We start from the raw sequence: 14,253 nt of genomic DNA, 5'->3' as shown, positions 1-14,253 counted from the left end.
CTAAACAAAATCATAACCATACAGAACAATAATCTGTAAGCATAAAACAACAACAAACATCTGGTATTGCAGGTAGGGAAGTAGCTAGTAGCTTAGGGACTTGCATGTATGAGACCCCAGGTACCATCTGTAGCACTACATAGGCTGGAACAGTACTCTGGTTCTCTCTCTGTTCTCTTTCTCTTAAAGTGAGAGTCTAGACTTTTAGGATTATTTTCCTATTAATTATTTTATTGCTGAGTAGGGGGGCAAAGGATTAAAGTAAAGTTGCTGACATGTGGGTATGATTTCTCACCTTCCCATGATCAGTGTCTGCAAATACTCTCAACCTCAGTTTAAGTCTTTTTTTTTTTTTTTTTTACCCTCATAACCCAGGACTCCAATGCCTGCCTACTCCACCTTCTCCTTACCCTCCTTCCTCAGAAGTCTTTGCTGGGGTGTAATACCCAACACATGGTCCATTGTAGGTAGAACTTAAGAAACAAGGACAGAAAGGGAAGGCATTTTGCTATAAGCTAAGACCAGTATATTTCTTTCTTTCTTCTGGCCTGGAAAAGCATTGACTTTCCAAAATGCTTGTTTGTTCTTTTTATTGTTGTTGTTCCTTAAGTGCTTTCTAGATAACCTGACCCATATCCCCTAAAGAACTAATCTAAGGGTAATAAGTTTACTTCAAGTCTTGCATGCATGGTGAACAGTGGATTCACAGTGGGAGGTAGGTTGAATGATATGGATTCAGAGATTAGAAAAGGAGGCACACACCTCCTTTATTCTTTGCCTCCAGGGTTATCACTGGGCTCAGTACTAGCACTATAAATGAACTGCTCTTGCAGCCATTTTTTTTCAATTTTTTTTTATATTACAGAGAGAAATTGAGAGGGAGAGGAGAAAACAGAGAGGGAGAGAGAAAGATAGACACCTGCAGACCTGCTTCACCACTTTCAAAGCAACCACCCTGCAAGTGGGGAGCTGGGGGGGGGCTCAACCAGGATCCCTGCTTCTTACTATGTGCACTTAACCCGGTGTGCCACCACCACCACCATTTATTTTAAGTGGAAGAACTTGAGAAAAGAATGAGTAGCAACTAAGATGATAGACTCTCTTCATTGGGAGAAAAAAAAAAGATGCAAAGATTTCTATTTGTATATAAGTTTGTATACAATAACATAGTCTTTTCAATTTGTATTTTTCTAGAGTCAGAATTTAAAGTAAACTAAAGTCTATGATCATACATACTCTGAGATTATGGCCATTTAAAAATTGGTTGTTTTTCTATATATTTTTAAAAAATATTTATTCCTTTCTGTTGCCCTTTTTTATTGTTGTAGTTATTGATGTCATCATTGTTGTATAGGACAGAGAAAAATGGAGAGATGAGGGAAAGACAGAGAAGGGGAGAGAAAGATAGACACCTGCAGACCTGCTTCACTACCTGTGAAGCAACTCCCACTTCAGGTGGGGAGCCGGGGCTTGAATTGGGATCCTTACGCCGGTCCTTGCGCTTTGTGCCACGTGTGTTTAACCCACTGCTCTACCGCCCAACTCCCTGTTTTTCTATATTTTTAAAATGCATACTAGGGAGTGAATTGAGGCTCTTGCACATGTACAATCTTTTCATCATTAGGGGAGAAGAGAGAGAATCAGAGAGAGAGAGAAATGCTCTAATATTCATGGAATTTCCTCAGTACTATCTGTAGTATTTCCATGTGGTACTGGGCCTTGAACCGAAGGCCTCACCATGGAAGGCATGCTTATATTCTACCCAGTAAGCTAACACATTGCCCTTTTCTTTGTTTCACACATCACTTGTTAAGTTTGTAGTATAAAGCTTAATGGTATAACTTCTTTATATAGAGTTAAATAATTGGGACAGTTAATTTAGTCCATAGTTATCATATCACGTAAATGCAAAAAAAGATATCCCACTGTGGTGAGAATTTTTTGAAATTACTCTTCTTCCTTTCTTCCTTTCTTTTTTCCTGCTGCCAGGGTTATCATTGGACTCAGCACCTGCATGATTCCACTGTTCCTGGTTGACTTTTTTTTATTATTATTGATGGAAGGTGAGAAATAGGTAGGGAGAAGGAAAAGCACCACAGCACTATTCCATTGCTCATGAAGCTTGTCCCTGTATGGTACTCCCATGTGGTGGTCAGTGATTCAAACTTAGATCTCATGCAGGGTAACATGTATTCTCTATGGTCAAGCTACCTCCCAGTACTAAAGAATTAAAACTTAACTTTCATACAAATCATACATTAGTGTTAACTAAAGTCATTATATTTAACATTGCATTCCCTACCCCCCTCCTTTTTTTTCCATTTTATTTGATAGGACAGAAAGAGATTGACAGGGGAAAAGGAGTTAGAGAGGGAGAAAGATAGACATCTGAAGACCTGCTTTGCCACTTGTGAAGCATCCCTCTGCAGGTGGGGAACTGGGAGACTCAAACCCGGGCCCTTACACAGGTCCTTGTGATTACTACTATGTGTGCCACTGCCTGACCTCCACATCACCTTCCTAATACTTAATTTTTATTAATGTAATACTGCACTGTGACTTTAGATATGCAGCAAGAAAACTCAAAATGTGTATATACTACAATAGAGAAACACGCTGCCAGCAGGCTCTTTTGAGTCCAGTAGGTTTTTCAGTGCTCCATTAACCTTAAACATCTTGCCCTTCTTCTGTTGTCCTGGTGTTGCATTTTTAATAGCTTGAAGATTGAAAGAATACTGCACTGTGTGTGTGTACACACACTGTAGTAGTCATTTGTTAATGTTGTGTATTTTTAGTAGAGATGGAAGTGTGTCTCTGCTGATGTAAATTGCATAATCTTGTCATGGGCACATAAGCAAGCCTGTGAAAGTCTTAAATTTCCAAATTGTTCCAGCTCCTGCAAACCACTGCAGTTCACAAAGCAGAACTCATCTCAATTCCTCTTCTAATTCTGTAGAAAGGAAAGAGGAAGAACTTGTATTGAGGCCACCAAGTTGGTACACAAATATGATCATAATTAGCTTTTTAAACTCAGAAATTTAAGCCTTGAGAGCCAGTATCTCTTTGTTTGTCTTACTTGTGCTTCATCTTTTATAGATTATGTAAATGTCACAAAACATTTGAAAATGGCATTTTTTTTTCCTGGTGGCCATTTTTTTCCCCATTTTAATGGATAGGACAGTGAGAAATTGAGAGAGATGGGGGGATAGAGAAGAAGAGAGAAAGATACCTGTAGGCCTGCTTTGCCTCTGGGAAGCTTCTCCCTTGCAGGTGGGAGCCTGGGGCTTGAACCCAGATTCTCTCTTTTTTTTGTATTTTTTATTATTGATTTAATAGTGATCGACAAGACCATAGGATGAGGGGTACAATTTCACATAATTTCCACCATCAGAGCTCTGTATTCCCATCCCCTCCACTGGAACCTTTCCTATTGTTTATCCTCTGGGGGCATGGGCCCAGGATCACTATGGGGTACAGAAGGTGGAAGGTCTGCCTTCTGTAATTGCTTCTCTGCTGATCATGGGCACTGGCAGGTTGATCTATACTCCCAGCCTAGAAAACAGCAATTATTTTTAGTCACACAAATATTGTCTAGGGCAATAACAATAACAATAGACAAATAGGCTTTTAGGAGGAATGACATTCATTTAAAGATATGTTAGTTTTTGTTAACTTGCCAAAATGTTACATCTTTACAGAATTTCTATGATGAAGTGTCCTGTGTATTCATAAAATATATGTAAATATATTTCAATTCTCTTTCAGGGGTAATGCATATCCACCCTTATATATTACTTTGTACAAGAAGGTACCAAAATGTTTACAATTTTTCTTGTCACTTAACATTTCCAACTAGTGTTTTCATTCTTTTTACAAAGTTTGAGATCACATTTTCATCCATTTCCCTTACTGTTATGTATATTACTTACTAAATTTTATTTTACAATGTATCATAGACCCCTCTCCATAGGGAAATCTTAACTGTATTTGATGCATCCTTTTAAATTGCCATATAATGTGTCATGTGCACGACCTGTATCCAGTCAACCCTTTTCCTTATAGGTTTTTCTGTATAGTGAATGAACTCCTAAGAATTATTTCAGAGAGAGACAACTGCTAGGAAGATAAAGATTGCTTCGGAACACACTAGTAATTACCCTGTCTACCTGAAGATGAGAAAAGACAAAACAGGTCTTATTGCTCCAAATAAAAACAGGAAGCTATAGAAAATTAGGCCTGAGACTAAAATACACAGCCTTTGAGATAAAAGCTGATTTTCTTATTTACAAAGAGTAGGAAAATAGTGCATTTTGTTTGGCCCCTATAAATTACAGTGATTTGGTTTCAGCCTGAACAAGCACCACAAGCAAATACTGGCAGGCCCTCTCTTCGGGAGTGGCCAAACAAGTCAGTTTTCATTTCCTTCCAAGCTTTAGTTTGGCTTATCCATCCATAGAAAAGCTGAACAAAAAACAACAGATTACTGCTCCCTAATGCATCCAAGTAGCTCATAGACTCATGGGGTTATTTATAGCACTCTGGCTCACATTGAGAGAACTTCCTGCTCTATTCAGTGAATGTGCAGATGTGAAATAAGAAGCCCCAGTACTGTAATAGCAGTCATAGATGTAGGTTGTGATCAATGATTAGGTGTTCAAGCCCATTGGGTTTCGGATTGAGCTCTAACTTTTATCACTGTTGTGAACATTTACCTCAGAATAGATGGGTCAGTCTTCTAATTCATATGCACATTCTTTTGTAGATGTTGCTATGAGGACAGATTCACCAAAAATGACTGATGTGGAGTCTGTGATCACCAATTTTGCCTATTCAGCAAGGACAGGTCGCCGCAATGCTGTACCAGAGGTCCAGGGTATAGCTGTGACTGCTGAAACTTCAGCATTGCCTCCCAAATTGGAGGCCCTCTCCTTGACAGAAGGTAACATTCAAAATCCTCTTAAATTTTGCAGCACTTAATATATTACCCTTAAAATAGTCTTTAGGATCTGAAAACAAAAAAGTCTACCTAGTATCGAATGAAAAACAAATGTAGCATTTCCCTCAATCACTCCTTTCCTTTGCAACAGACTTACTTTTAACTTAAGTTTAAAGTATTTATTTTTCTTATTTGTGACTAAAGTTCTTATTTCAAGCTAGCATAATGGTTATGCAAAGAGTTTTTCATGCCTGAGGCTCCGAAGTCCCAGGTTCAATCCCCCACACCACCATAAAACCAGAGCTGAGCAGTGCTCTGGTAAAAAAAAAAAAAAATTAATTAGTTAATTAATTAAAAATAAAGCTAGGGAGTTGGGCAGTAGCGCAGCGGGTTAAGCTCAGATGGCACAAAGCCCAAGGACTGGCATAAGGATCCCGGTTCAAGCCCCCGGCTCTCCACCAGCAGGGGAGTTGCTTCACAGGTGGTGAAGCAGGTCTGCAGGTGTCTATCTTTCTCTCCCCCTCTCTGTCTTCCTCTCCTCTTTCCATTTCTCTCTGTCCTATCCAACAACGATGACATCGATAATAACTACAATAATAAAACAACAAGGACAACAAAAGGGAATAAATAAATATTAAAAAAATAAAGCTAAGTAGTTTTTCAACATCTTCATAAGCAGACAATTTCATCTATCAGTCTTAAGGTATGTAAAGATTCATTCACTGAATGCATAGAGTAGTTGAGACTGTTAAAGGTAAACAAATATGGCCTCTTCTTCCAAAGAGTTTATAGGTATATTGAGCAGAACTCAAAAGAAGTTGATGCTTTTTCTTCTACTACAAACTGACAGATCACTTTGGAAGCATCTGCTTCACTGTAGTATTCTGCATGCATTTCCTGTTTCTTATATTCTAGTTCATTAGAAAAAATAACAAATTCTGAGAAATCCCTGCAGGTTCCCTCGAATCTAGCTGCATCTTTGCTGATATTCTTTTTTTTTAAATGTTTATTATTCTCTTGCTTTTTCTTTTCTTTTTTAAAATTTATTTACTGGAGAATTAATGGCTTAAAGTCAATAGTAAAAGAAAATACAATAGTCTGTACATGAGTAACATTTCTCAGTTTTCCACATTATAATTCAAACACCACTAGGTCCTCCTCTGTCTTCCAGTGTTTGCTGATATTTTTAGGTAAGAAGGATCTAGGATCTCAAAGGTCTTGCATCCTGATAATATGAGCATGTATCAAATTTACCCAGTTCATAATCTGTCCTTTATAAATATGTAACTATGGTAAGAAAGAAAATCATACTTATAATGGATCATCAAAATATGACAGAGACAGGGAGCCTAGGAAACTGTAAATGTCAACTCCCACCATTACTACTTCTTCATTTGGCCGATCTTGCAACTTAGTACCCGTTACCATTGTGACATCTAGTATTCGGAAAGCTACTGACTGACACAAACATTAACTTTTGCTATTTTAGATATTATATCTCTATGGGGAGATTAGGTTATCAGTAAAGAAACTTACAAGTCAACAATTGTGTGCTTTATGAGGGAACTGATGTAGTGTTACTGGATGGCTGACTAGTTTACATTTGATATATGAGGGAAGCCGTAACTGAAATCAGCATAGCAAGGATATATTTTGAATAATAAAATAATAAGTTAGGCATAAGAAGATAAGAGGTAAGAAGGGCAGAAGAAGCAACTAGTAAAAACAATTACTAGAGTAGAACAAAGGGGATGTGGTTAAAAACATCAAATCTGGTCACTGTGGCTGAGGGAAGTAAATGAGGAAGAGAGTGATACAAGATGGTGTGGGACATAAAAGTAAGAGCTATATTTAGAGAGCTTTAGAAAACTGAATGAGTTCATAAATAGAATTTTTATTCCAAATGTGATTTCCATTAGGGAGGAATACTAAATTTAAGTTATATAGAAAATGGATTTTAAGAAAGCTGTAATGAAAACACTTGAATTGATGGCATAACCACTGTTTGCACACTGATTGAGACTGAGTTAAGCTTTCAGATATATATGGCTACATTTGGCCAGTTTGTTCAGAATTATACAGGTTTATAGGGAGTCGGGCTGTAGCGCAGCGGGTTAAGCGCAGATGGCGCAAAGCACAAGGACCGGCATAAGGATCCCGGTTCGAACCCTGGCTCCCCACCTGCAGGAGAGTCGCTTCACAGGCGGTGAAGCAGGTCTACAGGTGTCTATCTTTCTCTCCTCCTCTCTGTCTTCCCCTCCTCTCTCCATTTCTCTCTGTCCTATCCAACAATGACGACAACAACAATAATAACTACAACAATAAAACAACAAGGGCAACAAAAGGAAATAAATAAAATAAAATATTTTTAAAAAACTTTAAAAAAAAGAATTATACAGGTTTATAAAACACAGCAGAGAGCTGGGGTAGATAGCATAATGATTATGCAAAGAGACTCTCATGCTTCAGATTCCAAAGTCCCAGGTTCAATTCTCTGAATGACCATAAACTAGAGCTGAGCAGTGCCTCTGGTAAAAAAAAAAATAAAAAGGAGAAAGAAAAAAAAAAAACACAGCAGAGGAGATAGGAAACACCTTGAAATCTTCTATATGAGTACTGGCAGCAATCCAGATAGTCATTCTGGGTGTTAATCTCTTTGACATCATTAATCTACCACTCCTGAAGATTTAAGTGTAAAGAATACCTGATCTGGTGGCCAGGTGGTGATGCACCTGGTTGAATAGACCATATGCAAGGAACCAGGTTTAAGCCCCCCAATGAGGCTTCATTAGTGGTGAAGTAGGGCTGCAGATCTCTCTCTCTCTCTCTCTTAAAAATATTTTTTTTAAAAAAGTATCCAATCTTCATCAATGAGAGCAATAGGCTCCTTGTCCTGTAGAGCTTATCCTTCATAACAAGTCCTCTGACACTTCTTCCTAGATTCCTGAAAGAGACACACAGTTATAAGCCATCCCATTCAGGAAAGCCTTATACTGTCATTTCCCACATGGTATTTATTGTTCACATGTGGCTTCAGTACAGGTTATTTTACCATTTAGACAACTTTTACTATAATCATAGCAACCAAACAGACAGTCCATCTCAACCTGGCTTCCAGGGTAATAGAATTAGAAAATTAGTCTTCAGTCAAAATTGTCCTTAGAATGCTTTTGTTAGGGAGTCGGGCGGTGGCGCAGTGGGTTAAGCGCACGTGGCGCAAAGCGCAGGGACCGGGTAAGGATCCCGGTTCGAGCCCCCGGCTCCCCACCTACAGGGGAGTCGCTTCACCGGCGGTGAAGCAGGTCTGCAGGTGTCTATCTTTCTCTCCCCTCTCTCTCTGTCTTCCCCTCCTCTCTCCATTTCTCTCTGTCCTATCCAACAACAAAGCAACGTCAAGAATGGCAATAATAACTGCAACGAGGCTGCAACAACTAGGGCAACAAAAAGGGGGAAAAATGGCCTCCAGGAGCGGTGGATTCATGGTGCAGGCACCGAGCCCAGCAATAACCCTGGAGGAAAAAAAAAAAAAAAAAAAAAAAAGAATGCTTTTGTTAGTCTTTACCCATGAACACCATTAGAGTTGTCCAGGGAAAGATAAGGAGTAAAATAAGGAGTGAGAATAGATACAGATAGGGGAGGTAGGTGACTTATGTTTTATAGAGTCAAAAGGACTTGAGGGTGAATTGAATATGGAGGATATGAATACAAATAATACAAAATACAAATGAAGGAAAGCTAGAGCATCAGGGTAGATAGTTGTCAGGCTAGTGACATGAGAGAGATGACCCAGTAACTGAGTTGGTGGTGGCAAGGCGGTTCAAATCTTTATTCATTCGAGTGCCCCAGAGTTAAGCAGTAGCACAACAAGTTAAGTGCACATGGCGCAAAGTGCAAGGGCCGGTGTCAGGATCCCCGTCCGAGTGCACACACTCTTTGAGGCAAGAAAATGGAAGTCGCAAGTCGGAAATGGAAGTGGCTTGACAATAACATACATGGTTAGGAAAGGGGCATAGAAAGGTAAAAGGGGGCTGGGAAAGGTAGAAACTTCCTTAGCAACTGTTTTGAGGGGTTTAACTGGTAGAATTAATACCCTACAGGCAGGGAGGGTCTTGAGGGTAGGAAAATAATATATCAAATTAGCAGAATGGTTGGGGAAACAGGGAGGAGAGCTTAAGTTATCTGTTAGACAAAGCAGAACATTGATACATAGATAATAAGAGAGCAGGCCATTGTATCAAGGAATGCAGAGCTGGCTTAGTGTTTTAAGGAATGCAGAGCCCCTGAAGTCAGAAAGATACAGGGTTTCTGGAGACAGGGAGTAGCTGACAGGGAAGCAAAAAACTGAGGCCTGTACTTCTCCCCAGCTCAACCTTAGCAAGAGGGAGTCTAACAGGGAGATTCGTTTCCTCAGTTCCCCATTTTTCAATGGGAAAAGCCTCACCGCGCCCAACCTGGTTCTCACAGTATTCCCAGCAGAGAGTGATATCATCTATCCAGTTGGATCAACCAAGACCCAGGTTTAATTCCTTGTCCCCACATGGAGGGTGCTTCATGAGCTGTGGAATAGTGCTGCAGGTGTCACTCTATCTCTGTCTCTGTCTCTGACTCTACAAGAAAAAAATATGTCCACACAAAGTGGTAGAATAGTCATGCAGAAGCTGAAATCCCCAGTGATAACTCTGGTGAGGGTGAAAAGAAGCAATGACATTGTCTCTGGTCAATTTTTAATTGACTTTGTTTCCTTACTCAGATCTTTATGTTCCATATATGAGTAGAACCATATGGTATCCATCTTTCTTCTGCTGACTTACTGCACTTGGCATGGCCTCACCTAGTTCCAGTCATGATTTTGCAAGTGACAAGATTTTGTCATTTCTCTCTTTTAAAAAATGTCTTTACTTTTAACATTTTATTGAGGAATCATGGTTTACAGGAATATTGTCAATACATAGGTATAACATCTCATCTCCTCCATGCTATGGTTCTGCCCACTACTCCCATCACTCATCCAAGTCTTTCTCCATCATCAAACACTGGATACCTACACCAGCCCCTCTTCCAGAATCCTTCACTTTGCTGCATTACACCATACCCTTGCTGATAGAATACCACCAGTTCTGTCCTTTGTCCCAGTGGATATTATATAATCTTATTAATCACAAAGTAATATTTCATTGAATGTGCCCCATAAACCCCTTCCTTCCTTCCTTCATTTTTTTCTCTCTTTCTTTCTTTCTTTCTTTCTTATTTATTTATTTATTTGTTTTCAGGGTTATTGCCGGGGCTCAGTGCCTGTACTACAAATCCACTGCTCCTGGTAGCCATTTTTTTCCATTTTATTGCCTTGGATAGAGAGAAATAGAGAGAGGAGGGGAATATAGAGAGGGAAAGAGAAAGATAGACACATGTAGACTTGCTTCACCACTTGTGAAATGACCCCCCTGCAGGTAAGGAACCAGGGGCTCGAACCCAGATCCTTGCGTGAGTCCTTTCACTTCATACTATGTGTGCTTAACCCACTGCGCCACCACTTAAGCCCCTCCCCCATAATTTCTTTATTCACTAATCTGCTGGTGGACATTTAGGCTGCTTCTACTCCTTGAGCAATGCAATTTTAAGTCCCGTCTTAGCACTTAGTACTTCTCAGATAGGACGCATTTTACTTAGTTTATTCTTTATATTTCTCACCAAATATCTCCTAACGCAGAATGCATATTTTCACTGTCTTGTATTTAGAAAGTATTCAATAATCAGTATTTGATAAAGGGGCCAGGTGGTGGCACACGTGGTTGACAAGTACATGTTATGATGCTCAAAGACCCAGGTTCAAGTGCCCTGTCCCCACCTACAGGGGGAAAGCTTTGCAGGTGGTAAAGCAGTGTTGTAGGTGTCTCTCTCCCTCTCTATCTCCCCCTTCCCTCTTGATTTCTGGCTGTCTCTATCCAATAAATATAGATAATAAAATATTTATTTATTTATTCCCTTTTGTTGCCCTTTTTTATTGTTGTAGTTATTGTTGTTATTGATGTCGTCGTTGTTGGACAGGACAGAGAGAAATGGAGAGAGGAAAGGAAGACAGAGAGGAGGAGAGAAAGATAGATACCTGCAGACCTGCTTCACCACTTGTGAAGTGACTCCCGTGCAGGTGGGGAGCCAGGGGAGCTGGGGGCTCAAACCAGGATCCTTACACAGGTCCTTGTGCTTTGCGCCACCTGCACTTAATCCACTGTACTACCACCCGACTCCCTTAATCAAATATTTAAAAAAATATTTTTATTGGGAGTTGAGAGTCAGCTGGTTCGAGCCTCGCTGCCTACAGGGGAGTCACTTCACAAGCAGTGAAGCAGGTCTGCAGGTTTCTATCTTCCTCTCCCCTTCTCTGTCTTCCCCTGATCCCTCCATTTCTCTCTGTCCTATCCAACAACGACAACATCAATAACAACAATAACTACAACAATAAAAAAGGGCAACAAAAGGAAATAAATAATTTTTTTTAAAAAACCCTTCTTAAAAATATATTTGATTAACAGAAACCGAAGAACAGTACAGTGTTTAGTACCTAATGGGTAAAAAGTTGAAGAATGAATAGAAACTACCAGCTTCATTGTCAAAGGCTCCATTAATAATTTTGATATGAATACATTTGGAGTCGTAGAGACTTAGAAGCTTTGTGGTGAATTATAGATAACTAAATATGGTACACTTTAAAAGATAAAAGGTAGTAAATGGAAGCATTGCAATTGGAAAAAAAAAAAAATCCCTTGACTAACCATTTCGATGATTATAGGGATTTGAGAAAATGAAACAACCAGAACAAGGGTTAGGTAAAATGGAGGGGAGAATGACCATTCGAATCAGTTTCCAAATGAAACATAAGTGGATGGAGTCCTGATCAAGAAGGTAGTCCCGGCCATGCCAGCACCAAAGCCAATGCGCTTTGGGACCGGAGATATTGCTCAGGGTCTGTGTTCAGAAAATACTTGCTCTTAGTTTCATTCTCTACTGCTGCTGTCTTAAAATACTCCATGTTGTTTTTAAACACAGGGTGCTACAGTTTCATTTTGTATTGGCCTCCAACTTACTAGTCCCGAGGAACACATCTTCCTTCATAATACAAGGGAGGGCAGAAATGATACATAAGTAAAAGACTAGCGGTTTTAGAAGTTTGATGTTTGAAAGACGGGGTGGTCTTATCTGATGCCTTTTTTCATTGTGAATTAGAAAGTGAGACAATCATCTAGTAGCAAAAGAGTGTGAGGAAGCTGGGAAGAAAATGAGGAAGGCTGAAAGATAGGAACTATAGAGTAAGTCGTCCTGAGTCCAAATTGTGACTGTGTTATTTACGGACTGGGATTTTGCACAAGTCACTTAGTCAATTTGTACAGAAGTGGACCTGTATGTAAATACAGATTATAGTGATACCTTAAAAGACTACCTGCCCCATAATAATATTGTAGAACAGTGAAGAGAAGTAACTAGAAGAAAAGTTCCAAATCCCACCTATATGTGTGTGTGTGTGTGTGTGTGTGTGTGTGTGTGTGGTTTCCCTATCTGTATAGAGGGCAGAGTATGTCCTAGCCAAGTGAAAAATTCCTAGGGCAATGAAAAGCAATTTTTATTCCAATATATAAAATATATTTCAGGAGAGTCAATGGTAGTGCAGTGGGTTAAGCGCAGGTGGCACAAAGCACAAGGACCTGGTAAGGATCCCGGTGCGAACCCCCAGCTCCCCACCTGCAAGGGGAGTCACTTCACAAGCAGTGAAGCAGGTCTGCAGGTGTCTGTCTTTCTCTCCCCCTCTCTGTCTTCTTTTCCTCTCTCCATTTCTCTCTGTCCTATCCACCAATGATGACAACAATAAGAACTACAACTATTTGAAAAAAAAGGGCAACAAAAGGGAATAAATGAATAAATGTTAAAATATATTTCAGTGTGCTCTATATATGAATAAACATGTTTATTTTTTAGATGCAAAGGAGAAAGGTGCAGGAACAACACAGGATAAACTGGAAAAGCCCCCAAATGAAGAAAAGTGAAGGATCATAACTTATCAAAAGTGCTGAATTTCTGCATATCAAAAGACTTGGTGGCTCTCCTTTCCTGAAATATTTGATCTGGTAGTAACTGTGCTAACACTGCAGCCCTAAGCAACACGTGTATATTAGATAATTCTGTTGTGATGCTACTCACTTGGATTGCAACCATGATATCTAATGTAGGTTATTAAACAGACAGATTGCTTCCAAATTGCACTAAAGAAAAATTCTAGAAAAAGGTATGGTCACTTAAATGTATGTCATTATCTATAAATCCAACAAAACCTACTCTTCTCTTGTGAATTTACTTTACCGGATTTTTTTTTTAATTCCGTTTCTATGGTAATGGATACAATGTTTTTAGAAAAAAAAATTGTACGAAACATCATTACTTTAAAACTTTATGGAATTTTTAGGAAATCATTTTTTGTTGTTAGATCGAATAACAGTCACAAAACATAGGGAAGTGTGCTTGTTTTTAACCAAAATGCGTCAACATTTTTTCCAACTCTAAAAAAGATGTAGAAAATTATTAATGACTGATAACATAAACATCTCTAAGGATGATTTTTGTTTCATAAATTTGATTCAAGTCTATGCATACTGTGATTTTTCATGTGAACTTTTAAAATGCAAAAATCTGTGACTAACTGTTAACATGAACCATGCTATTAAATGAATTTCACTCTTCCTCAACTTTGGTATGTGTGTGTACATGTTTTATTTTAACTTGAATTGTTCACAAATACTTTACCTGTTGCTTGATACTGTATTTTTTACTCTTAAGGCTTTGTGCATTTGATTCGTTTCTAAAGTAATTTTCTCAGGAATGCAGACCTTAATTCATAGCTTCCCTAAAGTACATAGCATAACTGTAGGCACTCAATATAGTAAATAGTTATATATATATACCTTTTAAAAGAACAAAAATGAAACTAAAACTTTAGTAAGTTTTGATTTATTTGATTTTAGAAAAATAATGAATTCTGAGTTTTCAAAATGTGGGAAACCAATTTATTTTCACATATATATGCATGCTGTTATATTTTATGTGATATAGTGATACAGTCCATTCTTGTACACAGTTAATTAAATAAACTTCTTCATTGTTAAAGAAATGTGTTACATAGCTAAGTATCTTTCATTTTTTTCTTTTAAAGAATATCAAGTGGGGGGTTGCACAATGGAGCACCGGGTTCAGTGCACATAGTACTAAGCACAAGGACCTATATAAGGATCCAGGTTCAAGCCCCCTGCTGGGGGGGTTCACTTCATAAGTGG

General features: G+C 38.8%; 1 protein-coding gene across 4 annotated transcripts in view; it reads left to right on the top strand.

The window, feature by feature from the left end:
• Positions 1 to 13,668, top strand: part of PKIB (cAMP-dependent protein kinase inhibitor beta) — a 130,448-nt gene extending 116,780 nt beyond the window's left edge. For all 4 annotated transcript variants that reach the window (XM_060190529.1, XM_016187339.2, XM_007521299.3 and 1 more), the window contains 2 exons: positions 4,763 to 4,939; positions 12,905 to 13,668. In XM_060190529.1, the coding sequence (XP_060046512.1) occupies positions 4,771 to 4,939; positions 12,905 to 12,972 (237 nt within the window). In that variant the 5' untranslated portion in view covers positions 4,763 to 4,770 and the 3' untranslated portion in view covers positions 12,973 to 13,668. The remainder of the gene's footprint in view (positions 1 to 4,762; positions 4,940 to 12,904) is intronic.
• Positions 13,669 to 14,253: the final 585 nt, after the last annotated feature.

This window comes from Erinaceus europaeus, chromosome 4, assembly GCF_950295315.1.
Source record: "Erinaceus europaeus chromosome 4, mEriEur2.1, whole genome shotgun sequence".
Taxonomy (NCBI): Eukaryota; Metazoa; Chordata; class Mammalia; order Eulipotyphla; family Erinaceidae; genus Erinaceus; species Erinaceus europaeus.
The sequence above is the reverse complement of the archived record's forward strand: the minus strand, read 5'-3'. Positions and strand labels throughout refer to the sequence as shown.